The following is a 27,833-nucleotide window of genomic DNA, read 5'->3' on the forward strand; positions in this document are numbered from 1 at the left end:
AGCCAGGCTGTTCCGGCGCTGTGGTGATTGACGCTACTTCCGGTCCGGAGGGGGCGAGAGGAAGGCGAGTGTTTCTGCTGCTGCTGCTGTGTCAGAGTCTGCCTGAGGGGCGATGGCCGGTGCGGGGAGCGCTTTCCGGCTCCGCTGCTCACTGGCGGGCCATGAGCTGGACGTGCGCGGCCTCAGCGGCGCCCTCTTCCCAGCCGGGGCCTTCGTGTCAGTGTCCCGGGACCGGACCGCGCGGCTCTGGGCGCCCGACAGGTCAGAGGCCCCAGGCGGGGAGGGCAGGCCGGTGGGGATTTGCTTGGATCCACCCTTTCACAGCCGAGAATCGAGATGAGGGGCCTTCCTACAATCACACGAGTGCAGTGTGGTCCATTCAATGCTGTGGCATCATGAGAAGTTTTATTTTGATCAGGCACCCTCACCTTTTGGCAGAGAAGGCCAGATGTAGAACCAAGTAGTAAAAAGCTAACTAAAGGTGCATCTACACCAGGCATGGACTCACGATTCTTGGGAGTTGTAATTTTACTGGGGGTCCTTCCACACAGCATAAAACCCAGAATATCAAGGCAGAAAATCCCACAATATCTACTTTGAACTGGGTTATCTGAGTCCACACTGCCATATATCCCAGTTCAAAGCGGATAATGTTTGTGGAAGGTGCCTAGGTCTTATAAATAATTGGTTATCAGCCTGTGGGTCCCCAGATGTTTTGGCCTTCAACTCCCAGAAATCCTAACAGTTGGTAAACTGGCTGGGATTTCTGGGAGTTGTAGGCCAAAACACATGGGGACCCACAGATTGAGAACCACTGTTCTAAAATGATATATGATAGCCCTAGACCAGGCATGGACGAACTTGGGCCCTCCAGGGGTTTTAGACTTCATTCCTACAATTCCTAATAGTAGGCTGTTAGGAATTTTTGGAGTTGATGTCCAAAACTCCGGGAAGACCGTAGTTTGCCCATGCTTGATCTATATTGTAGAATGAATGCAGTGTGACACCACTTGGACCTGCCGTGGTTTAATTCTATGGAAACATGGGATTTGTACTTTTACTAGGCCTTCTAAATCAATATATCAGTGGTTCTCAACCTGAGGTCCCCAGATGTTTTTGGCCTACAAGTTTCAGAAATCCCAGCCAGTTTCCCAGCTGTTAGGATTTCTGGTAGTTGAAGCCAAAAACATCAAGGGACCTCCAGGTTGAGAACCACTGCAATATATGGTAGCTCAAGACTGTGTGTGTGTTGGCTGCAGTCTGTGTGGCACACAATGCTGAGACCCATCTTACATCTTCACAGAAGAATTAATGCAGTTTGACATATATAACTGCCATTACTATATGCTAGGGCAGTAGTTCTCAACTTGTAGGTCTCCAGATGTTTTAGCTTTGAACTCCCAGACATCCTAACAGCTGGTAAACTGGCTGGGATTTCTGGGAGTTGTAGGCCAAAACACCTGGGGACACACAAGTTGAAAACCACTGTGCAAGAGAATCACAGTAATTGTAGCTTTCCAAGGTCTTTAGCTCTCTGTCAAAGATTGCTGGTGCCTCAGTGAACTACAGATCCCAGGATGCCATCGCATTGAGCCATGGCTGTTACAATGGTGTCATACTGCAGGTGCACCCATAGTGGTTGTTTAAAGGCTCAGGAAATACATTTATTCACATTGAGCATCACTTATACAATTTGAGCAGCTGTTATCCAGTATCCCAAATCAATTGAGGAAATGTCTCAGTCTCAGAAGAAGGCAATGACAAATGTTCAAGAAAATGTCAAAGTTGTTGTCATTACTCACACCTAATAAAAATTAAAGTAAGAAAAAAATGAATACAGAAGTTAAAATACAGATTAAATATAAGAAATATTATTAAAATTGCATTTAAACCTCACAATTCCTTCCCCAAAAAACAACAGCACAGAGTGATCTCATAAGCTTTGAAAGTTTTCAGAGAGATAAAGTCATCTAGATTAAAAACTGGGAGATAGTCTAGCGGTGTTTCCCAGATGTTTTAGACTTCAGTTTTGGTCTTCCAGATGTTTTGGACTTCAGTTCCTGGAATTTTGACTGTTGGCCAAACTGACTGGGGCTTATGGGAGTTGAAGTCCAAAATACCTTGAAGAATTCAGTTTGGGAATCCTTGAACAGCCTCCAAGGAGCATAGATACAGGTATCCCCTATGTGGAACTGCAGACAGAACAAGGTGCAAACTCCCCCTTCATAATGACAAAATCTGCACATCATGCCATATATAAATATGGGGTGCATTTACACAGTAACATTAATGCAGCTTGATACTAACTGTCAGTGATATGGAATCAATGAAATTTTAGTTTCATAAGATCTTTTGCCTTCTTTATCAAAGAGTGCTGGTGCCTCACTAAGCTACAACTTCCAGGGCTCCATAGCATTGAGCCATGTTAGTTATAGTGGTAACAATGCAAACTGTATTAATCTACAGTATAGATGCACTTGTTGACAATATGTTAATTTTATAGAGAAACACATGACTAATTAGTACTTTCATTTGATGTTTAGGTAAAAATCAAACTTGCTAACAGTTATTTTCTAGTTGTCAAATCTGCATGTCATGTCCTTTACTGCTGTTTTGAAAATCTGGCAGCACTAGGTGGGACTGGGGGTAGGAAATCAATTTACTCCCCTGCTCTTTGAAAATTATTTAAATTGTCTTAAACACTACAATATACTGAGTTGAGTATTCCATAATGTGTAAAACAGACTATTTTTTAAAAAAAACAGGGTTTGCTAAAAGTGAAGCCATATAGACAATTTATTACATATAAATTAAATACTCATTTTTACTGTCATTTCTTTCTAAACACATTTAACCTGGATGATGCAGGACTTTTGGACATTAGTAAGTAAATAATATATTCTCTGACATTTGCAAATTGTTAAGGTATTGGCTTTCTTCAGATCATCTTCATCAACTGACCATAATAGGACACAATCCTTTCCATTCTTTTTTCTTTAGTTAATTTGATATAACTCATCATATATCAATCTAGAACGAATAATGATAATAATTTAATAAATTGCATATGGGGCATGTTTTCTGGTACATCTTATATTGAGATGATGATCCATCTCTTGCTGGTAGACAATTGACCTACCTCTCTGCCTCTTGAAAATAATGGTCATACTATTCATATTACTGAGTTGTAAGTCTAGCTACTATCCTACTCATTTTTTCAATAGATGAAATGTTTGTTTTTTTTTTTTTTTTTTAAAAATGTCATTTTCTTTTGGGTAGAAGAATCTTTAGGGCCTCAGTTTGGGACCTCAGGGTAAAAATTGTGGAGAATTGAAATCCAAAACATTTGGATGATGTTTTGAGGTTCCGCAACCACTGTGCAAGGTTTATAATGGCTTCCCAGCAGAAGTGCTGTCAATAGCCTTAGGTATTCCTAGTTCGCCTCCTGCAGTGCCTACAAAAGTAAAGAAGTACTGACCTGCCTCTCAGCACACACCCATGTTGTTTTTCATTGCTCACTTGAAATAAAATTACGTAAGGATAAGTCCACATCACAAAAACTATGTAGCCTACATACCTAGAAGTGTTTCCTGCTCAGCAAGTGGCTCTTCGTTGGTTTGAGTTATAAAATCTCATGTGAAAATGCATTTTGTTTCAGCTATACGCAAATTACTGTATTATTAGTTTAGTACAGGTGTGAATGTGCATGATCTCATGTCCAATTAGGAAATCTTAGAACATGATACTTTTTGTCCCTCTTTATTTTGTAGTGCAGTGGTCTTTGGTTCAATTCCATCATGTCCTATGGCTACCCAAATCCATGGATGCTCATGTCCCATATATTCAATGACAGTAAAATGATGCCCCTTATATAAAATGGCCAGATTCTACATAGGGACCACCAAACGCAGCGCCCAAACATGAATCAAGGAACATGAAAGGCACTGCAAACTAATACAACCAGAGAAGTCAGCCATAGCAGAGCACTTGATGAACCAACCTGGACACTGCATATTATTTGAGAACACAGAAATGCTGAACCACTCTAACAACGACTATATCAGACTACACAGAGAAGCCATTGAAATCCACAAGCATGTGGACAATTTCAACAGAAAGGAGGAAACCATGAAAATGAAGAAAATCTGGCTGCCAGTATTTTAAAAACCCTAAAATCAGAACAGCAAATAAAGAACAATACTTAGAAAACAGAGGAATTCCAGACATGAATCAATCAGGGCCAGCTAACCTCCCTAGGCAGTAAGCAGTCAGACCTTGAAGCTGAGAGGCTATTTAATGCTAACCAAGGCGAGCAATTGCAACATTCACACCTGCCTCAGACAAGAGTTATTTTTCCACCCTGAACATTCCACAGATATATAAACCCCATTTGCCTAGTTTCCAATCAGACCTCACAACCTCTGAAGATGCCTGCCATAGATGCAGGCGAAACGTCCGGAATGAATTCTTCTGGAACATGACCATATAGTCCAGAAAATTCACAGCAACCCAGTGATTCTGGCCATGAAAGCCTTCGACAACACAAGTGTACTCGAGCTGTTCTTTCAAGAATAACCCAACCTATTCTTAGAAATGATTCACTGATACATCGATGTAAAGTAAGTTCTGGATATGATTCCTGTTTTGTAGGCATGTAAAATAAAACATTGCTATCTGTTCTGTCTTTAGTCCCAACAGAGGCTTTGCTGAAATGCGCTGCATGAGCGGTCACTCCAACTTTGTTTCTTCCGTTTGTGTCATCCCTCCAAGTGATCTTTATCCCCGTGGACTAGTTGCTACTGGTGGTAATGACAACAACATTTGTATCTTTACTTTGGACAACTCTGCACCACTGTATGTTCTAAAAGGTCATAAAAACACAGGTAAGCAAAATATTTTAGGCCACGCTAGATTGGGCTGATTGGAGTCAAAAAGGCCCTCCCCCGCTTCTTACAGCATCACATTGAACATAGAACTCAGGGCCCATTTACACTGACCATTTACTGCAGTTTCAAACCAGTAATGAAGAAAGTGGTGCTGCTGTACAGATGATTACATAGAACTTTTTGAAACTACCTTGAGTACCTTGGGATGATTGCACAAACCACAGAGCACTTATGTACATTAACGGCTTTCTTTTGCACCCTTTCGTGGGAGTTTGCAGACTGACGGCCGCAGTTTGAAGCTAGCTTCGAACTGCATTAAATGGTCCGTGTAGATGGGGCCTCAGAAGAGGGTTCTTGCTGCCACATAAACACATATAATGTAGTACTTCCCTTCAGCGATTGATAACAAGAGATAGAAGAGATAGGATAAAAATAAAATAAACTTATGTCTTATGTTTAATCTTAGTTCAGTGTATTTTAATATGTATTTTGTAGAAATATGTTTTGATATGTGTATTTTATATAAAGTTTTAGATGATTATGTGTTTTTAGTGATGTTGTAACCTGCCTCGAGTCATGAGGAGAGGCAGGTAAAAATTAAATTGTTACTATTATTATATCTAAGTCTAGGCTGTTTTTCTCTTTCATAATGTCAGGAATTTTTTCTTTCTTCAGTAAGGTTAAAAATTAAACTTGACAATGCTGATTTAATTATCTGTTTTAGTTTGTAGCCTTTCATCTGGAAAATTTGGTACTCTTCTCAGTGGCTCATGGGATACAACAGCCAAAGTCTGGTTGAATGACAAATGCATGATGACATTACAGGTAAGAAAGCGTTTCTGCAGATCATGCTTCATAAGCTGATGACACTATATATGCTAATTCTTAGGACTTCAGCTAAAGATACAGGTTCCCTTGCTTTTAAACAACCCACTTTATAATTATGTACATTTTAGACTGTTTTGAATTATACCCAGAACCCATACATAGTATAGCCATCATAACGACGGGAAGTTCTGCTATATGTTACTGTAGAGTCACATTGGAGGACATAGCAAAATCCTAGAGAATATACTATGCTAGGATTGTCTGGGCCTCCAGAGTAATTTTATGGTAACTTCCAGCAGAAGTCATTCATTTCTATAAGGTTTGTTATTATTCACGGTGTCCTGTTTCCACAGCAAGTATGGGGGTTGTATTGTATTTTGCATGTGGTCCTCTCTTTTGTCATTTATTAAAATAAGGAAAATCTAAAATTTTACAAATTTAAAATGCGACCAAATTAAAATAAAGTCAAAATTCAGCTGATTTAAATTACAACCAAATAAAAACAAAAACAAGATTCAGGTTTTCGCAATTCAACAATTTCTAGTTTTTGACAGTGCTCTGGTCTCCAACCTGTTGAATAAGTAGGGGATGTCTATAGATTGTATCTGTAATGTTAATGTTTTTCTTTTTCAAATTTTAAATAGGGCCATACGGCAGCTGTCTGGGCTGTGAAGATTTTACCTGAACAGGGGTTAATGTTAACTGGTTCAGCTGACAAAACCATTAAATTGTGGAAGGCAGGGAGATGTGAGAAAACATTTACTGGTAGGTACTTGATTAAACAGTTGAATGTTTTAACTGTTTAAGCATTTGGATAATTTTGTTGTTATGTGCCTTCAAGATGTTTCAGACTTACAGAGACCTGATCACTGGGTTTTCTTGTCAAGATTTCTTCACAGGGAGGGTTTCCTTTCCCTTCCTCTGAGGCTTGAGAAAGTGTAATGTGGCCAAGGTCACCAAATGGGTTTCCATGGCCAAGCGGGGAAGCCAACCCTAGTCTCCAGAGTCATAGTCAAACACTGAAACTACTAGATATGCTGGCTTTCAACAAACTGCTTTGGTTTCAGTAGAAGTTAATATGTTTTTCTGCACATTGTTTCTTGCAATAACATCTGCATTGTTGTATCTTTTGTGAATTTGTAGCCATACCTGAATGTTCAGTAACAGTAGCCCAGACATTTTATGTTGAAGACACACTTTTTATACGTACACCATTTCATGATAGAGTAAGTCAGTTTCACTTGCTAACCAGAGGTTAAACCAACACCTTATAAGAGATACAGACACACAGATAAAATTGTAATAATGAAATGTATGGGGACACAAAATATATCTCACATAACTTTTCTTTTATATATTTAAAAATATAGGATTTGTAAGATAACATACATTTCCAAGATTTTCTTCACTTCTCATTTCATGTTTGGAACACACTTACACACTGCAGCCAACAAACAAACATTGGAAAACTCTTGTAGCAGCCCACTAAAAGCAGTTATATAATCACTATAAAATGTTTTTTTGGAAAAAAAAATTGTTTGATTTTTGATCATTTGTGAAAACATCTACTCATTCCTAAGCATGCAACTAAATCTGCCATTGATGTTCTGTCTTCTCTGGAGCCTCTCATTCCCTTCCTGCATACTAGAAAATGCTATTAATAGGAAAAAGTATGGAAAAATTATTTTTTTTGTTTGAAATTGTGGGAAGTTCCAGAACCATAGTTCTTTCCATGGATGGCTTTGAGCTATCCATTTACAACGTGTGTGTATTTTTTTTAAACAACCAGATAATATTTGGATTAAAGTACAGAAATGCATCTGTGGCCAAATATTTGTGCTGAGTTGTACTCAGTGGGAAGGCCCATTTATTTTTTTTAAAAGGATCCCATCCCATATTGATTTTGCTGATAAACAGAAAATGCTTTTATTTTATTTTGGCGATACTATGCACCAGACTTCCAGTAATATCCTAAATGCTTAGTATGATAGAACTACTACCATTTGATTCTTTCTAATAAATGAGCACTTAAAGTTAGCCTTTTTTCTCTCCAAAAGAATGAGGAAAGTAAAGATCGCCTTTTCTTGTGAAGACTGAAGAATATCCTTTCCCCAATCATTTACATATCTAGCATTTCTTTCAGAAGCTTGAAATGACGGTGCTAATTTTAAAAAATAATTGGAAGGTAGATCATTTATCTTATAGTTTTACTGACAGTCCTAATAAGGACGTAGGAATATAATTTGCCCTTAGGACCCTGAAGCATCTTCCACCTGTGAAGTTCACTAATGCTTTGTGCCTGCTGAACATTCCCAGTCTAAAATACATTGTTTGACCTTTCCCCCCAAGTTCCATCTGGCTTTTTCCATTTTGTGATGTTTCTAGATTGACGGAATTAATACATTTTCCCCCAATTCTCACTTCTGAGAAATGTTTTCACAATACATGCTTATTGGCAGGTCTTATTTCAACACTGGATACATTTAAAAATGCAGTTTGTGTATAAAATAGAAAGATGCCTATCAACACGGTGGCCTGTTTTATTTAAATAACAACAATAACAACAACAACAACCTTTTTCTTGTATCCTGCCACCATCTCCCCGAAGGGACTCAGTGCAGCTTACACACGGCACAAAAGTGCCTAAAAATAGAGCATAAAATTAAAAAAAACAATATAAAATACAATTAATTAAACAAATAGACATATGAAACAACAGTTAAAACTCAATTAAAACGGCACTCATCTGGCGGTAAGCTACCATAAACATGACCAGGCTGTAAACAAATGGCTGTGATTCAGTTGCAGACTTAATTGTCCTAGGTGACTTTCTTCTGTCACTTCGTATTTTGTGACATAGGATTCTGGAGCTGATTTTGGGATCGTTCATGACCTCCTAGAGTTTTATTTTTCCTGCAGATATTTGGTTTTATGTTAAATCTCAGGTTTATCTATGGCGTTTTTGTGTGTGTGTGTGTCAGGAGCAACTTGAGAAACTGCAAGTCACTTCTGGTGTGAGAATTGCCTGTCTGCAAGGATGTTACCCAGGGGACACTCGGATGTTTGATGTTTTTACCATCCTTGTGGGAGGTTCTCTCATGTCCCTGCATGGGGGAGCTGGGGCTGACAGAGGGAGCTCACCCACTATCCCCGGATTCGAACAACTGACCTGCCAGTCAGCAGTCCTGCCGGCACAAGAGTTTAACCCATTGCACAACTGGGGGCTTTTTATTTATGGTTACCTCCTCTTTTGTAATTTTGTGCAAGTATTGCCATATTAGCTACATTTATGAAGAAGCTCAAATTCATATTAATATATTAAGGGGGGGTTGCAGTTTTATTTTAGCCTCACACACTGAAGTAAGTATATGATGTTCCCAATTGTCTTCTCTTGGGAAGAAGCATATTTAATGTCTCCATGGAATATTTAATGTCTCTGAGACAGCTGGCCTTTTGTTCTCTTATAATTGGCTGGTAACTATCTCCCATAATGTTATAGTTCACTAGCTGTGCCCGGCCACGCGTTGCTGTGGCGAAGTCTGGTGGTATGGGAAATAAAGTATTGAGGAATTGGTGGTAGTTAAGGTCAAGGGTAAAGGTTTTCCCCAGACATTAAGTCCAGTCGTGTCTGACTCTGGAGGTTGGTGCTCATCTCCATTTCTAAGCCGAAGAGCCGGCGTTGTCTGTAGACTCCTCCAAGGTCATGTGGGATGACTACATGGAGCGGCGTTACCTTCCCGCCGGAGCAGTACCTATTGATGCACTCACATTTGCATGTTTTCGAACTTCTGGGTTGGCAGAAGCTGGGGCTAACAGTGGGGGCTCTCTCCGCTCCCCCAATTCAAACCTGTGGCCTTTCGGTCCAGAAGTTCAGCAGCTCAGCGCTTTAACACGCTGCGCCATCAGGGCATATTATTTCCTAAAGGTTGTGAATATACAATATTTCTGATTGGTTTTTTGTTTGTTTGTTGGAGGCAAGTAAGAATGCTGCAATTAGGAAAAATGATTAGAATGTAATGGCCTTGCAGCTTTAAAGCCTGGCTGTTTCCTCCCTGAGTGAATTTTTTGTTGGGAGGTGTTAGCTGGCCCTGATTGTTTCCTGTCTGGAATTCCCTTGTTTTCAGAGTGGTGTTGTTTGCGATATTTTATGTGCTTCTACTGTCTGTGGCCCTGAGAAAACAGGATTTGCCAGACTTTGATGATGGGAATACTTTGTTGGGAGGTGTTAGCTGGCCCTGATTGTTTCCTGTGTGAAATTCCCCTGTTTATTTACTGTCCTGGTTTTAGAGATTATATTGTTCTGCATTATTCTATCCCAGTAATTATTTCATATTAAAGAAGAATCTCATTTATCCAACATTCGCGTATACAATGTTCTGGATTATCCAATGCAGTCTGCCTTTTCATAATCAATGTTTTTGTAGTCAGTGTTTTAAATTCATTGTGATATTTTAGTGGTAAATTTGTAAATACAGTACAGTAGTCTCACTTATCAAACATAAACGGGCTGGCAGAACGTTGGATAAGCGAATATGTTGGATAATGAGGAATTAAGGATAACCCTATTAAACATCAAATTGTTATGATTTTACAAATTAAGCACCAAAACATCATGTTAGACAACAAATTTGTCAGAAAAAGTAGTTCAGTACACAGTAATGCTATATAGTAATTACTGTATTTATGAATTTAGCACCAAAATATCACGATATATTGAAAGCATTGACTACAAAAATGCGTTGGATAATCCAGAACGTTGGATAAGCGAGTGTTGGATAAGTGAGACTCTACTGTAAATACTACATAGCATTACTGCGCATGGAACTACTTTTTCTGTCAAATTTGTTGTATATGATGTTTTGTATAACGATTACCTAATTTGATGTTTAATTGACTTTTTCTGAATCCCTTCTTATTATCCAACATATTCACTTATCCTGCTGGCCTGTTTACGTTGGATAAGTGAGACTCTACTGTATATTTCCAATCTTATATTATCTGCTCAGAACTGGATTATATGAGGCTCCTTCTTCACAGCTGTATAAAAAGCACACTGAAGTGGATTATATGGCAGTGTGGAGTCAAGATAATCCAGTGCAAAGCAGATAATATAAGATTATAAATGGGTTAGATAGCTGTGTTGAAGGGCCTTGAGTCTACACTGCCATATAATCCAGTGCAAATTAGATAATCTGTGGAGAAGTCTAAGTGAGGCCTATATCTGCCTGTCCCCTAACTGAAACCTGGCTGTCCCTTGGTTGCTAGGCAACCAAGTGGGCAGAGATTAGCCCTCTAAACTGGCAGCAATTGGATAAAAAAAAATATTGCTCTCCCTCTAATTAGGACTTTATTTTTCTTTTCTTTTTGTTGTATCAACCTTGAGGCGTGGATGATGGGTTGTGTTGTCAAATTTTGAGGTTGGGGGGCCTGTACTTTTGTTGTTTTGTGAATTGCCGTGATGCCATCACTCTTTTATATATATAGATAGTCATAGTATTCCTATTTATATTTTCAACTGTCTTCGTATATTTTGAAAGTTTGTGATTTGATGCGGAAGGCAAAATGCAGTATTATCTAGAATGTCTGTCATGTTTTCCATGTTTTCGTTGTTTCCTACCAATATTTCATTCATACTTTACGTTGTTGTATTTGCATATGCATAATAAATTTGATTGTACGTTCAGTTTTTTTTTACATTTTTCTTATTGCTCATTTTGTGTGGTGATGTTATCCTTCTTGCAATTTTCAATTATTTCATTCACAGCAGTTTTTCTTACAATTGTTGTATGATACGAATAGATTTGCTAAAATCATAACAGGAATGTATATTATACATGTTTGCAGTTTAGCCTGTTTTAGCATTTTTGTTTTGGACAAAAACTGAGACGTCTTATCAACCAGCTTTAGTCTCCAAGAAGAAACACAAGTAATACTTTCGTCATGAGCTTGAAATCAGAAATATATGTATGATACTTTGTAAGTCTCTGCTTCATAGATATTGACAGTACCTTGCTGACTAGGAAAAGTAAGACCCTGTTGGTAACAAGCCCATACTCTTTCTTGGTCACAAGCCTTGCTGTCAGCAATTGAAAGTGGCTTCAGGGAGGCTTACTTTTCAGTGCAAACTATAGGAATATTTTTTTAAAAATGTGTCATGGCTATTGAATAGTAGTCCTTCACTTTCAGTATTTTTATAGTTATTCATAACTAGCAGGCATTTTCTCTTAACCAACTTCTCTTTTCATAAAGGGCATGAAGATTGTGTAAGAGGCTTGGCTATTTTAAGTGAATTGGAGTTTCTGTCTTGTGCAAATGACGCCAGCATTCGGAGATGGCAAATATCTGGCGAGTGTCTTCAAGTTTACTATGGGCATACCAATTATATTTATTGCATTTCCGTCTTTCCACACAGTAAAGGTAAGACTGTTGCCTGGCCTGACTTTTTCTTTAAAAAAACAAACAAACAACAGAATTATGCCTTCGGCATACACTAGATGTAGAACTTCAGCACATTTGAGTTCTCTTGATGCCACAAGGCTAATTCAGACTGAGAATTGTGCAATCCAATGGTCCACGTGACCCTTTAGGGGGCAGCGTGGCCTTTGAGGACCCCGTCAATTCCCCAAAGAACTCAATATGTTTGAAAGACATAAAGCCAAATGTTGTTGGAGAACACATTGAGAGCTGTAGTGGCAGAATGGGTTAAACCCTTGTGCTGGCTGGACTGCTGACCTGAAGGTTGGGTTGCTGACCTGAAGGTTGTCGGTTTGAATCCACTATACAGGGTGAACTGCCGTCTGTCAGCTCTAGCTTGCAGGAACATAAGAGAAACCTCCCAGCAGGATGGTAACACATCTGGGTGTCCCCTAGGCAATGTCTCTGCCAATTCTCACCAGAAGCGACTTGCAGTATGTTCTCAAGTCACTTCTGATACAATAAAAAACAAAACAAAAAAAACCCCCTTGAAACAGCTACCTAACCTGAACCTCCAGAAGTGACCAGGAGTGGCACAGAATCACTCCAAATAGCAGTTACAGTAGGGTAGACAGCAGTCTGGAAGAGCCTAAAATGTGTCATTGCAGTCCTCCAAGCCCCAGAATGAGCCAGGGACCAGGGTAGTAGTCTTCAGCTTCCTTCTTTTGTGCACTTCCCTTTAACATTACTATATTTTCAGAGGCATTGTGGTGCACATGCTACTCTGCTATGTGTTGTAGTGGGTATGAGATTTTGCATTTTTGAGTATAGATGGAGTTCTGAGTAGGCTTCCACAGCCACTGTGGATTAGAGTATACATTAGAATAAGCCCAGAAGCATCACATATTGGAAATGTAAGCTGGGAATGAAGGCAAAACTGACTTGAAGAACTTAGTTACTCGGGGGAACAAATAAGCCCTCCAAGAGCCCTAATTGCAGTGACGAACAGCCTCTTCAATGCTCTATAAATATTTAAGTAACATTTCTTTACTTGCGTTGCAACCTAATTGCAATGTTAATGGCACTTCTGTTTTATTGAAGCTGGTAGGCAGTGCTGTCATGAGAAAATAGTTCTTGTCTTAGAGACACTTATAATCTAGCTCAAACTAATGACCTGGATCCAAGTATATGGGGATGTATTAATCATAGATGTTAAGGAATAATTTTTATCCACAATAAATACTGTCTCCAAGAAACATCTTGCTCTTGATGGACAGTGTGGTGTAGCTATTGCAGCTGGAAAAGAATTGGATATGTTTCTCTATCTCCCCCTCTCACTTTCAGGCACACTTCCTCTTCTTTCTCTGAGATACACACCCTCTCTTTGGAAGTGCTTCTGACTGATCAGGGCATGGTTTTGAAACTATGAACCAAAATGTGAATCTAGAGATAGATTGTGATATAGATGTGATGTGTATTAATGCGCTGAATCCAGTGTTAAACCCACCTAGTATTAGTGTTTGTCACAACTAATTTAAATCCCATCACATTGATGTTAGGGGTCATAGAGAAGGCATTGGATTTCCCCATTATTTGTATACTCATGAATATTGAATGTACATGAAACAAATTCATTTTAAACTAGATTATTTTTCTATCAAGGAATAAATTGTTATCTCATTTTAGATTTTGTTACCACTGGTGAGGACAGATCACTCAGAATCTGGAGACAAGGAGAATGCACACAGACAATCAGGCTTCCTGCTCAGTCTGTTTGGTGCTGTTGTGTTTTAGACAACGGTGACATTGTTGTTGGAGCAAGGTATACAAACTTCAGCATGCTGCTGTTTAAATGTAGAAAACATGCTTATTTTGTGGTGTGGTGTCTTAACAACTCACTGGCTTTGTTCAAATGTGTTGTTTCATTTGGGGCTTGCACCTTTTCCTGATTTTATCTAAAGGGGAAAATAAAAACTGCAATTTAGTGTGACATTGTAAACCTAAACCATAGAAATATTAATTATGTTTAGTAGAAGCAAACCAGTTTTCTAAACTGTAGTTTGAAATTGGCTTTTGTTTCGGCAAACCGTAGTTAAGATTCACCACAGTCTATCTGGATTCAGATGTCAGGACAAGTTGGCAGCCTAAAACAAAAAAATCCTTTGAACACTTTGTAACTGGGAGTAGAGGGGAAGGTAATGAGTGTACAAACTCAAAACTTTAGCATGATATTCAATGAAGCCATTGAATACATGGATATTAGCCAACAGCTTACTGTAAAGGTATATTTATATCAATAGAGAAATGGTAAAAACATGAAAATTATATTAAATTGCTTTATTCTGTGATTTTGGGTTAGGCAAAGAGCATAGTCCATTAGTGGCTTACTTTGGGGAAATCACATCACTTAATGTTCTGGGTTCTCTGATGTTTCCAACACATGCAGCAACTGACTTTTAGCAAGCAGCTCTAGATCATGGCCTTACTCTCATTCCATTTTGAGATAGGAAGAAGAACAGACCAGTGGAAATTTGATTGTGAACCTATGGAGGAAAACATCTTAACATTGACAATTAGTCATCATAGCCCCAAACATAGAAGGTATCTGTTTTCAGAGGTACCTTTCTGACCACTTGATACTGGAAGGAAATAGTGCATGGTTATATCAGCAGAGAGATAGCATCAGGAAATTAGAATTACTTTGTCTTGATCTAGAAAGGGAATTGTATGTTTTTCATGTTTTGAAGGAAGAGTTGTTAAATGCTGCCAAATAGGGTAAATTAACACAGATGAGCAAGGAAGATATCATTATATCTGATTTCTGAATAAGTGCCAGATGATATGGACAGCACCAAGAAGCAAAATAATGCATGCACACAGCTATTTCCTTGCATAATGAGTTCCTTTCCCACTCTCCAATAGTGATGGCATTATCAGAGTGTTTACAGAATCTTTGGAGCGCACAGCAAGCCTGGAAGAAATTCAAGCTTTTGAAAATGAGCTTTCTCAAGCAACAATTGATCCCAAAACTGGTGATTTAGGGGATATCGATGCTGAAGAGCTTCCTGGTAGAGAGCATTTGGATGAACCAGGTTTGATTCTTACTTTTAATGGCATTTCCCCACTTCCTCACAATAGTTTTCTAGTTAAAGTTAATGTAGGACTTTCACATTGTTTCATTTCTAAAAAACCGAATACTTCTGTGTATAGTTGTTTGCTTTCTAAGCGGGTCAACCACTCTACATTTAGCCCTTTAAAAATATTAAGGAACCAAGTGAGTGCCTAGGAGGGGGTTGGTCTGAATAGTCCTTGTGCTTTTTTTTAAAAAAAATCTCCTTTCAAAGTGATCTACCTTATATACTCATGTATAAGTCTAAAAATTTTAGTCAAAAAATCAAACAAAAAAACTGGTTTGACTGGGTCAGTGTGCCAGCTGTACCTTAAATAAGGAGCCATCTACTTCTCTGAGGAGAGTAGTGAAAAGCAAGAGCTTAATCCCTCCCAGAAAAAAAAATACACAAAACACTGCGCCCTTATGCTTTCTTGGACATGGTGCCACTTCTGGCCTTTTTGAATGCCTGGATGGGAGAACGGCAGTGGCTACGTGCGGCTGGAACCCCTGAGATGGAATTTGTTCTTACTCTTCTCCACAGAATGATCTTTAATCTGTGGTTCATATAAAAAAACCCAATTTTGTTCCCCAAACATGTTCTCATGTTTTAGTTTGCTATTGCCTTATCTGCTTGGCTGAGTTTTTCTCATTTCTTCACTGTTCTTTGATTCATATGAGTTCTGAACCCAGCTGTTTCTGCTGGCAAAAGGTGGCCATAATTTGAGAGATTTACCTAAAACATAAAAGAGTTGGGGTGGTTCTCTGCCCAAAACCATTTTAGTATATAGTTTTTCCACCTAAGCCAAGGGTGAGCAATTGTGTTGGGCTGTGAGGCCAATTTCTCCCAGACTTTCCCTCTCATGGGCTGTACCCCTCATAGACCCCAAATACCTGTTTTTCTTGGTAATCTTTCTCAAAAATGACACCATGAAGTGTCACATCAATTTCTGTTGCATAGTGTCATACAGGTTCTAATATGCTTTTGGGAGTAGCTTAGGGGTTTTTGCACCAGTGTTCACATCTTTGGAGGCTTTCTGCATGGTCTTAAGGCAAAAAATGCATAAGTGTTTTTTAAAAATTTGGGGGCTTTGGATACAGGTGGAGGTTTCAGGACCAGAAAAGCTGGTCCAGGTCTGCATGTCACCAGCACTTCATACTTCGCTCACTCATGATCCATGTGTATGTACTACTCTTAAAGAGACATACTGAGTTATGTAGTCTTTTTATCATGCCAGATTGCCCAGAAGTGCAGGAACTATTCTCAAAAGAGGAAGCTTGGTGTGCAGTCTTTAATATGATTACAGAGAAATGAAAGCAACAAGATTGCTGTTTTAAGTTACTATTAGAACATTGGTCTTGTTCAGTCTTTCTGATTTGCTAGATTCTTGTCCTTGCTAATTCTTATTATTTATGAATTACAGGCAGCCCCGAAGTTACGAACAAGTTAGATTCTATAGGTTTGTTCTTAAGTTGTATGTGTTTGTAAATCAGAACAGGTATTCCGGCCCCATCCACACACACACATTTGGCGCGTTGGGTCGCATAGTGAAGGGTTAACACTCCTGTGGTATTTGTTTTTTGTCTGTGCCCCTGTTCAGAAGATTTCACCTCACTTTCTGTCCCTGTGATAATTGGATTTTGAAAAATGTGGTTTGTTGTGGAAACAACGATTTGGTGATAAAGTTTCATTTGAGACACTTTTTCCCCATGATAACACTTTCAGGAGTGAATTTCCCTTCAAAGGGGTAGATTCCTCTTACTTCCTGTTATCTCACCCCCATTCTTAACTATGAGTCATTTGTAGGTTGGGTGTTTGTAACTCAGGCACTGCTTTATATTTATGTCCCATCTTTCTCCAAGTGAGCTCAAGGTGGCTATATGCTCCACACTTTACTGTAATGTCAATTGTGTGAGGTTGGCTAGGCTGAGAGAGACTGACTTAACTGGTTCAACAAATGAGTTTCTGTTATTACTATCATCAACAACAACAAATATTTTCAATATATAAAACCATATTCAGGGTATAATTATACAAGACAAAGCACCAACACAAACAAAACCAACCTATGAAACTAAACTAAGACATACATACCTTAAAATGAAACAATGGAAACGGTGAAAAGGCGAAATTACTTCTAACTCTCTAGCCCAGTGATTCTCAACCTGTGGGTCCCCAGGTGTTTTGGCCTACAACTCCCAGAAATCCCAGCCAGTTTACCAGTTGTTAGGATTTCTGGGAGTGGAAGGCCAAAACATCTGGGGACCCACAGGTTGAGAACCACTGCTCTAGCCTTTGGTTATTTCTTCTACATTAACTGTTAGACCGTTAGACTTCTACATGGTATTTTGTCACTGTTCCTGAGAACCTAATACAGTATTAATAATTTTTCCCATGATGTTTATCCACATCAGTATCTTTCCAAACCAGTTTAATGCATCCACATAGTCTTGTTAGCTAACTATATATTCAAGACATGTTGATGTATTCATAAACTTTATTTACTATTGTGTTTGATTTTACCATGACCTCCTATGTATTAAATCATCTTGCTAAGTAAAACAGAGCAAAAAAGGGAATCTGACTGAGTAACAAAATTACTCCCTCTTAAAACCTATTTTAAACAGCATGGATTTATGCATTGAACTTTATAGTCTCAGATTTCAACTCCCAGAAAGTTCAGTAACCCTACATATTTCTCTAAATTAGTGGTTCTCAACCTGTGGGTCCCCAGTTTTAAGATAAGGTTATTTTCCCTGAGTAGACTCCTCACAGTCCTCAAAGCACATTTGAAAATACAGCAGTGAGTTTCATGGCTCAATATGGACTTGAAAATCTGGATCTTCCAAGTCCCATTTCAACACATTTAACTACAACATGGTCCTGGCTCTTTGAATTCATATTAGATGGAGCTGACTTCTAGCAAAGTTTGCCTTTAGTTCTTGTATTCAATCATACACATGCTGGTTGATGCTTGCAGCCCACGTACTGCCTTTATTTTTTTAAACTGCTGCTGCTGTTGCTGCTTGATGGTTTCAGCACTAGGAGTCACTATTTAGCTAGTGTTTGGAAGATGCTAAAGCCAGACCCAGAGAAAATTGTTTTTTATTCCGAAGGGGCTGTGTTTGAAAAGCCTTGCAGTGATGCATATCTGTAAGCAAATGGCAGTTTAGATGACTTTTAGAAAGGATATTATAAATTCATGGAGGAACAATCTCTAAGCGGTGAGAACTTAATAGGATCACACCAATTCTGCTTCGGCTCAAAATGGCACAAAGCATGTACATCAACCACCTCGTAAAATGCCACAAAACAGGCAGTGTTAAAAGTTGTAATGAAAGCCTAAACAAAACATAGATGAAACTCAAACAGTTATGTAGAGTATTACTGTGGCATAATGGGCTAGCCAGAAAATCAGCAATAATACCAATATTTTAAAAAATCACTCATGCTTAGCCATAAGCCTCCTTCTCACCCGTCCAATATATCTACATGTCTGGATCAGTGATAGAGATCTTACTTCTGCAGTAAAATTATTTTTGTTAAAATACTGTTTCTTATCTTACAAATTTGTTTCTTCTCTACACAGTTAAAATCTATTATGACTTTTGACGAGTAAAATCCACTGAAGTCAGCTTCTCTCAGCACGCAGTTTTATTTTATTTTCTCTATGTTTTTAGGTACTAGAGAAGGACAGACAAGACTTATTAAGAGTGATGGCAAAGTTGAAGCTTACCAGTGGAGCGTTAGTGAAGGCAGGTGGTTGAAAATCGGCGATGTCGTTGGATCGTCTGGAGCCACACAGCAGACATCAGGAAAAGTTTTATTTGAAGGAAAAGTAAGTCTTCTTCTATTCTTAATACTTCCCATCATATTCTTGCCATGTGCTTTGGTTTTACATCACAATCATTTTATGTGTTTTCCATATACAGGAATATGATTATGTTTTCAGTATTGATGTGAATGAAAGTGGACCTTCCTACAAGCTCCCGTACAACATCAGTGATGATCCATGGCTGACTGCCTATAACTTCCTTCAGAAGAATGACCTAAATCCCATGTTCTTGGATCAAGTGGCCAAATTTATAATAGATAACACCAAAGGGCAAACGTTGGGACCCACAAATTCTGAATTTTCTGATCCTTTTACGGGTAATGTAACACCTTAGCTTTTTCTTAATTTGCTTCCAAAATATAGGAGCGATAAGATGTATATTCATTCCCAAATGTTCAGTAAAGGATGCTGGATTGTTTGGGCTTCTGTATCTGTGGGGGATTGAATCCAGGATCTGCTGAAAATGTTAAAAAATGTGGATGCTTGTATTTTATATAAAAGGACTTTACAGTACATGAAGCTCAAGCAACACCCAATCTCTTTCAGCCTACCACCCCAAGCATACCCAGCCTCTGCTTCCACCCCACACTGACCCTCACTTCCCCCTTGCTTCCTCCCTCACTTTCACCCATGCCCACAATGAAGACAGTCATTGCTGCACAAACATTGAACCTCAGCCTAACCCTTGCATTTTGTTCTCTTCCTTTCTGCTCCCCCCATTCACATCCCAAAAACAGTTGTTGCCGTACATTCACTAGCTCATCTTCTCCCCACCCAACCCGACACTTACATCCCTCTTGATCTCTCTTGCTTTCAAAGTGCCACTCCACACATTGTTATTGCAGATAGCCAGCTTATTTGCAGGTTCTACTGTGTTTTAGGAAATTTTATAATTTTTACAATTTTTAATGGGATTTTACATGTATTGTTGTTTTTATACTTATGTCATATATTTATACTTGTGTATTGTTGTTTATATCCGGCACTTGTAGTGCTTATGTGAGCTGCCCCGAGTCCCCTCAGGGAGATGGTTACAGGATACAAATAAAGATTTATTATTATTATTATTACTACTACTACTACTACTATCTGATGCGCACACTCAAGGCTGTTGCTGCTATATACAATGTGCAAGCCCTAGACTCCCATCCCCTCTCATCTCCTTCTCTTCTTTACTTGCTCTTTGCCCCATGGAATCTGCTTTTGGTGTGCACATGGAGAAGAGAGCAAGAGAGCAGTAGGGGAGCACCACAGAATAGCTGCTGCCATACTACTATGTGGCTGTGGGGCAGGGGAAAAATTGCATGTCCTGGATTTCTTTTTGTGTTTTTAAAAATTGTATTTAAAAACATTTTTTGAATAACTGAATTTTAAAATTATTTTGATTCGCTGTTGGTTAAATCCACGGATCCTGAGCCCATGGATAGATAGTGCCCACAGTTTTATGAAGCATGTTTTTGCTTGAGAGTGGTGAAGCACATTGAAAGGAACTTTGTGCACTTCAAGGGCGGTGTTGTGAAATGAGAATTAGACCACTTCAAAAAAGCAAAAAAACAAAAAACAGAATAATAATCCTTGTTCAGCTGTGGAAACCCATTGGTGGTAATTTAGAACAAAAGAAATCACCCCTAAAGAAAATCTTTCTAGAAGTTGGACTTGCCTCTAATGTGCATAATAAAAATAGTAACCAGAATTTAGATGGTAACTTTTCAGGAGTGCTTGTGCATTCCTGCATGGCAAGATATTGACTAGATGGTCTTTGTGGTCCTTTATAACTATGTGGTTTTGATAATGTATGTAAAATCGTGGTTTGAATTTATTATAAGATTGTGTTTGAATATATCAAATGACAAACGTTTCTTTTTTCTCGGGTTTGTCTCTTCATAGGGGGAGGTCGCTATGTTCCAGGTTCTTCTTCAGCAGCCAGTGAAGGACTTGCAGCAGATCCATTTACAGGTATGATTTGTCTAAAAGCTAGCAGACATTTCTGTGTATGAAAAAGAAAAAAAACAGGCCTTGGATTGACTGCAATATTCTTGATGTCAGGGAGACAGCCAGTGAGGAAAAGAGAAGGGTTTAGCTGCTTTTTTTCACCAATGGATTAATTAAGTAATTTTTACTAATGAATTGATCTTTGCATTTTGTAGAGCTGTAGAATGGCTAATCAGATGGGGGAAGCATACTTGGGATTATTGGTTCAGACACTAATTTTCTTGGAAATTTTCTAAAAACTATAAAGGTGCAGTACTGTTTACATCATGTTTGGAGAAAGATGGCTACTTGAGAAATTGTGTACATTTGTGTATATAAACCAAATGTTGATGAATACTTTAAAATGGGAAGTGTACACAATGAAATGTGGATTTGCTTTGGGGTGTGTTCTAGTGTTTTGGCTTATTAGCATTGCTTTTAAAATACATTCTATACTTGAGTGTTGACATGAACTTATAATTTAATCTGTTGTTATCCATGTCCTTTTAGGCGCTGGTCGCTATGTTCCAGGTTCAGCATCTGACCCTGCTGCTCCACTCAGTCCATTTGCAGGTAGGTGAATGTAATTTCATAATTCAGAGGCATACTGTGCTAGAGGTTTTGACTGCCATGCATAGGAATTTATACAGTGGGCAGTTGTATTCTACGGTTTAGTTCCAGGACCTCCCATGGAAACCAAAACCCATGGATGCTGAAGTCCCATTAGATACAGTGGCATAATAAAATGATGTCCCTTATATAAAATGGCAAAATCAAGGTTTGCCTTGATTTTTTTTTAATCAAGCTGTGGATAGTGGAATCCATGGATACTGAAGGCTGACTGTAATATTTTATTTTTGTAAGGCAAGAGTGAGAAGCAAAAGAACCTAAACCAAGCTCTTTCCTTCAGTAACCAAGAGATTTGTGTCAGAATTAAAATATTTTAGGTCCCTTGGCCTTTTCAAACTGAACAGAAATAGAAGGAAATGTAATTCAGTCAGCTTTCCTTTTAATTAAGTTTTGTTGGCTATACCAGTTAACTTTTTAAGAAATCTGACTGAACTTTGAGTATGTGGAGGAGTTCCTTTTTAGGCTTTGAAATCACTCTTACTGTTAAGGATGCAGAATTATGTGTCACATAACTCCAGTTAGATTGAAACAATTACTTGTTCAAGAATTCCTACTGAACTTAAATTCAAAATTACTTTTGAAAAGTCATGAACTGTATATAACCTGGTCTTGGCCTCCTGTCCTTCTAAATTGTTTCATAATACATCACAATCAAGCAATATTTCTTTTTCAGATACAGTAGAGTCTCACTTATCCAAAATAAACGGGCCGGCAGAATGTTGGATAAGCGACTATGTTGGATAATAAGGAGGGATTAAGGAAAAGCCTATTAAACATCAAATTAGGTTATGATTTTACCAATTAAGCACCAAAACATTATGTTATACAACAAATTTGACAGAAAAAGTAGTTCAATACGCAGTAATGCTATGTAGTAATTACTGTATTTATGACTTTAGCGCCAAAATATCACGATGTATTGAAAACATTGACTACAAGAATGTGTTGGATAATCCAGAATGTTGGATAAGCAAGTGTTGGATAAGTGAGACTCTACTGTACATTATGAAAAACAGTTTCTCTAAGTCAGGAAAACCTTGATCTCTTCCCCCCCCTCCTCTCTTTTAGGGACTGGTGTTTACAAATCAGCTCTGACTAAAGCTGAAAATATGTATTTTCCAAAGAAAGAAGCAGTTACATTTGATCAGGCCAACCCTACAGTAATTCTGGGTGAGTGTATTCAAAAAGCTTACTGAATGGCACTTTCAAGATGCAATTATCCTTCAAGTACATCAGCCCTGTTAAATGTAGTAATGTAATGCCTTTTGACTTTCACACATGCACACACTGCGGTCACCTTCAACTTGATTACAAATCAGAGAGCATGGGAGGTTTGATTACACAAAGGATTTATGTTTAATATATTAAAATCAGCCAGCTGTTGAAGTATAAAATGCTGCAGGTAAGTCTCTTTTAGTATTGCTTACCTAACAGAGATGTGGGGTTTTTTTCGGGGGGGGGGGGGGGAATGTTTTGGTACTACTTTAAGGGCTAGAGTCATGCTGAATAAAATGTACATGCTGTCCTCCCTCTGTAGCAGTTTTGCTATGAGGAGGAGCATTAAAAGTGCTGCCTACTTTCCCCTTTCTATGCAGCTGGAATAGATGAGAAGGGGTGCAAACAATGAGCAGCAACCTAATCATGGATCTGTCTCGTGGCAAGTGGATTATTGTGTGCAATACAGGGTTTTTGTACTTAAAGCATTAAAAAGGAAGGTTAGTTTCAAGCTAAGGTTTTTGTATTATGAGGTTTTAATGTCTTTGCCATCACAGATTATGGAGCATACCATTGCAATTTGAGAGCCTAGTTCAGAATTTTGTTCAGGGAGGAGTTCAACTTGCATCCCAGAGCTACTCTTTTTTTGCTGTGGACCCAACTGACCCAGTTTCAGTTGTATTTCTTCCACATGGCATATAACTTTGGGAGCATAGTGGTGGTGAAAGATTCCTATAAACCTCTCCACAGCATCATTAGTGCTGTGGGCCATATATGTCCCTGAAATATATGTCCCAATCTATTTAATTCTAACATTGGAAGGAAAGTAGGTTTTTAAATGTAGTTTATTTTTTTAAATTACAGGCACTCTCTACTTATTTGGCAAGTTAAGGATCAGAGCACTATCAAAATCATTGAAATTGAGGAGTTTTCATTATTGTGTTAGCAGCAGCAGTGTCTGTTTATATAGCACAATATACCTAGTACATGGTACTGTACAAAACAACTAAATATAGTGAGTCATACCATCTAAAATTTGTATACACGTGCACACTCAGCAGGAAGGAGGAATAATACAGTATAAAACCATACAAAGCAATTGTAAGATAAACAATCTAGATAAGATGCAAAAAGTAATACAAAGCAAACTAACAAATACATAGCTCCACCTCATCACACTACACCTTAAAGAGTAGGGATAGAGTGAGCATCCCACTTTAAATCCTGTGGCTGCTTCCTGCAGAATTCTGGAGTTTGTAGTTTTGTGAGGTCTAAGACCTCTGAGGATTTTAAAGCCCCCCCCCCAATATATATATATATATATATATATATATATATATATATATATATATATATCTATCTATCTATCTATCTATCTATCTATCTATCTATCTATCTATCTATCCCAGAATTCTGTAAGAGGCAACTGCAGGTTTTGAAATGGGATGCCAACTCCATATCTACTCTTTAAAACACTGTGTGATGAGACAATAATCAAAATATGCAAGACCATAAAGCAGTACATATGAATTGAGAGAAAAAGCAATGTGTTTGTGGAAGGTCATAAACAAACATGACAAAATAGGTTGAAAGAGCAGAGAAGACCTCGAACGTATGGATTCTGGTTATAACTGACAGGGCCCAAAAGAGCAGACCATTGAAAAGCATAGGATTTTAGGATTCAGTTACATAGTCCAAGACTAAAATAACAACAATAAATGGTGATCTCAGCTTTTCACTGTTTTTGGAAAGATGATGTCCAAATCAAAAGCTCTGAGAAAGTCCAGAAAATAAACAATGGACTCCCAAGCAACATAGATACAAGTTAAGTACACCTTATATGGAAATCTGAAATGTTCCAAAATCGAATTGTCCACATGAGTGGCTGAGATAGGACACCTTTGCTTTGTAATGGATCAGTGTACACAAACTTTGTTTTATGCACAAAATTATTTAAAATATTGTGTATGAAATTACCTTCAGGCTCTGTGTATAAAGTGAAACATAAATGAAATTTATATTTAGATGTGTGTCCCATCTTCAAGATCTCTCATTACATATTTGCTATTATTCCAAAAAACAAAAAAGCTGAAATCCAAGACACTTCTGGTCTTAAGCATTTTACGTAAGGGTTACTCCAGTCTGTACAATGTTTTAAAGAAACCCTATGCAAACATTCTTAAGAATTAGGAGCATAGGAAGCTACTTTATACCACATCAGACTCTTTGTCTAGTTGGGTATTGTTCACTCTGACCAGCAGTGGCTTTCCAGGCCTAAGGTGGATTTCTGACACATGTTGATAGTGGATGGGCTAGGAACTTCTTCATAAAATGCACATGCTTCCTGAGCCGTAGATTGGTTTTCAGAAGTATTATAAAAATATTCCTGAATTGCTTTTAAAATCTCCTATTTTCAGTTTCCATCTCATTCTTAACTGTTTAGTGCAGATAATTTTCCAGTGTTTTTAATGGTTTCTGATCCATACTTTTGTGACTTTTATCATAACAGTTTCAGATTTCAGGGTAGATGAAATAAGCTTTGTCTCTTGTAATTTTACAGCTGAATAACTGTTTTACAATTCACCAAACATGTTTACTTGTATGAGGAAAGGAGGAACACTTATTCTGAAAACAAAGTCGTGAAACAGCACAATACCATAAACCTTTACACAAACCTATAGCACTAAAATGCTATTACACTTAAGTCTTCCCCCTACGTTCAGTACAACTTCGTTATCATCTTGAGTGTTCTTCACTGCTGTAATTCAGGTATATGTGGTGGAAGAAATATGCTCACGTTGTATGAAGAAAATTCAATTTAAATAAATCAAACATTAGCAGAAGTTCATCTAGTATTTCCACAAAAAGGAAATGTATAGATTCTAGAGGGATGAAAGGATGTTATAAAGAAGAAGGAGCAGACTTCTTTTCTGCTCCCCTGGAGATTAGGACTTGAAGCAAATGGTTCAAATTGCAGGAAAGGGGATTCAAGCAAAACATTAGGAAGAACGTCTTACCATAGGAGCTGTTCAACAGTGGAACTCTCTGCCTTGGAGTGTGGGGGAAGCTCCTTCCTTGGAGGCTTTTGAATAGAGGCTGTATGGCTATCTGTTTGGGGGTGCTTTGATTGTGCTTTTCCTGTATGGCAGAGGGTTGGAGTAGATGGCCCATGTGGTCTTTTCCAACTCTATGATTCTATAATTCTATTGTACTGAATAATTTCAAAATATGTTTTATTTTTATACAGGCAAATTGAAAGAACTTAATGGAAGTGCACCTGAAGAACAACAGTTAACAGAAGATGATTTGGGTGCTTTGGAAATGATGTTGTCGTCAACTTGCAGTGCCTCCATGGAAGCACCCACAGCACACCAATTACAGACTCTATGGAAAGCAGTTAACTGGCCGCATGGTATGAAATAACTGCTGGGGACATATAGCAAGTGTTGAATGATATGGGCGGAGGGCAGCTTGATCAAACTTTTTATCAGTTGGAAACAATTTGCAAACTAATTCCTTCTTCAAATGTCCTATGCACCTTGCACCTTTATGAACCATTTCATTTTGGCCTGGGTGGCATGTACTTATTTGGGTCTTTGTCTGAGTTAATATTAATAAGAAATGCATATGTTCCTGAGATAATGGTTGTGGGATTCAAATGATAGGTCAAGGCCTGTGCATTTGTCGATCACGTTAATTCGTTATCATTATTGCACTGCTACAAATTATTGGTTGAGTGATTGGTTGTGGGACCAAGCATTTAACCAGTAATTAGTAGCAGTGCAATAATGATAATGAATTAATGTAATCGACAAATGCACAGGCCTTGACCTATGATTTGAATATGTGTGATTTTAACTGGTGTTTCAATCATTGATGTTTTAATTGTATGGATTTAAATTATATCTGTTTATTTTTGGTTTTATATGTCTTGGCATCACATTATTGCCTGTTGTAAAGCCGCCCTGAGTCCCCTTCAGGGTGAGAAGGGTGGGGTACAAATGTGGGAAATAATAATAATAACAACAACAACAAGTTGCTGTCATTCAGGCTTGGTGAATGTTTATAACAGGAATTGACATTCCTGCTTAAGATAATAGTCACGTTTGCAAAGTGTGACAGTGTATGTTTTTGCTTGTTTTTAGATATTGTTTTTCCAGCACTAGATATCCTCCGGTTATCCATCAGGCATCCCTTTGTGAATGAAAATTTATGTGGAGAAAAGGATGGCATTCAGTTCTGCAGCCACTTGATCAAATTCTTGAGTCCCGGAGAAAAACAAGCCAATCAGATGCTGGCTCTTCGAATTCTCTGCAATTGTTTCATCCATCCAGTTGGCCAAAAGCTCATGATGTCACAGGGGGACTCGATCATGTCGCAAGCAATAGAAATGAAACTGAGCAGCAATAAGAACATTCACATCGCACTGGCCACCTTGGCTTTGAACTATGCGGTTGGTTTACATAAAGTTAATAACATTGAAGGGAAAGCTCAGTGCTTGTCAGTAATCAGCACAGTCATGGAAGTTGTGCAGGACCTCGAAGCTGTTTTTAGACTGCTTGTGGCACTTGGGACAGTCATCAGCGGGGATTCAAATGCCGTACAGTTAGCCAAGTCTCTAGGGGTTGACACTCAAATTAAAAAGTATTCGTCTGTCTCAGAACCGGCTAAAGTAAATGAATGCTGTAGGCTTGTTCTTAACTTGCTCTGACTTTTTTTAAAAGCAGTTAGTTGTGTAGCACAATGCTGGCACATTTTTTCACATTTTACATCAATTGAATAAATACTGTGACTTGACTATCTGGATATTAAACAAAACAATCTGAATAAAATGTTTTTGCACTGATTTGAAAAAGCATTATCCTTCAAAGCTGATGTACAAGAGAGGCTGCTGTGTAGTTGGTCTTTTGGAATGCTGGGAATAAAAAGTCAAAGAGGAAATGA

The 27,833-nt window shown here is 38.3% G+C and overlaps 1 protein-coding gene across 1 annotated transcript; it reads left to right on the forward strand.

Annotated features, from left to right (window-relative positions):
* Positions 1 to 26: 26 nt before the first annotated feature.
* Positions 27 to 27,735, forward strand: plaa (phospholipase A2 activating protein). Its single transcript, XM_003216598.4, has 14 exons — positions 27 to 261; positions 4,690 to 4,883; positions 5,611 to 5,711; positions 6,359 to 6,479; positions 11,964 to 12,131; positions 13,815 to 13,950; positions 15,051 to 15,220; positions 18,919 to 19,076; positions 19,171 to 19,390; positions 20,961 to 21,029; positions 21,555 to 21,617; positions 22,743 to 22,844; positions 26,137 to 26,301; positions 27,035 to 27,735. The coding sequence occupies exons 1-14, from the start codon at positions 113 to 115 to the stop codon at positions 27,598 to 27,600; spliced, it is 2,382 nt and encodes a 793-aa protein (XP_003216646.1). The 5' UTR covers positions 27 to 112; the 3' UTR covers positions 27,601 to 27,735.
* The last annotated feature ends 98 nt before the right edge of the window (positions 27,736 to 27,833 follow it).

Source organism: Anolis carolinensis, chromosome 2, assembly GCF_035594765.1.
Source record: "Anolis carolinensis isolate JA03-04 chromosome 2, rAnoCar3.1.pri, whole genome shotgun sequence".
Taxonomy (NCBI): domain Eukaryota; kingdom Metazoa; phylum Chordata; class Lepidosauria; order Squamata; family Dactyloidae; genus Anolis; species Anolis carolinensis.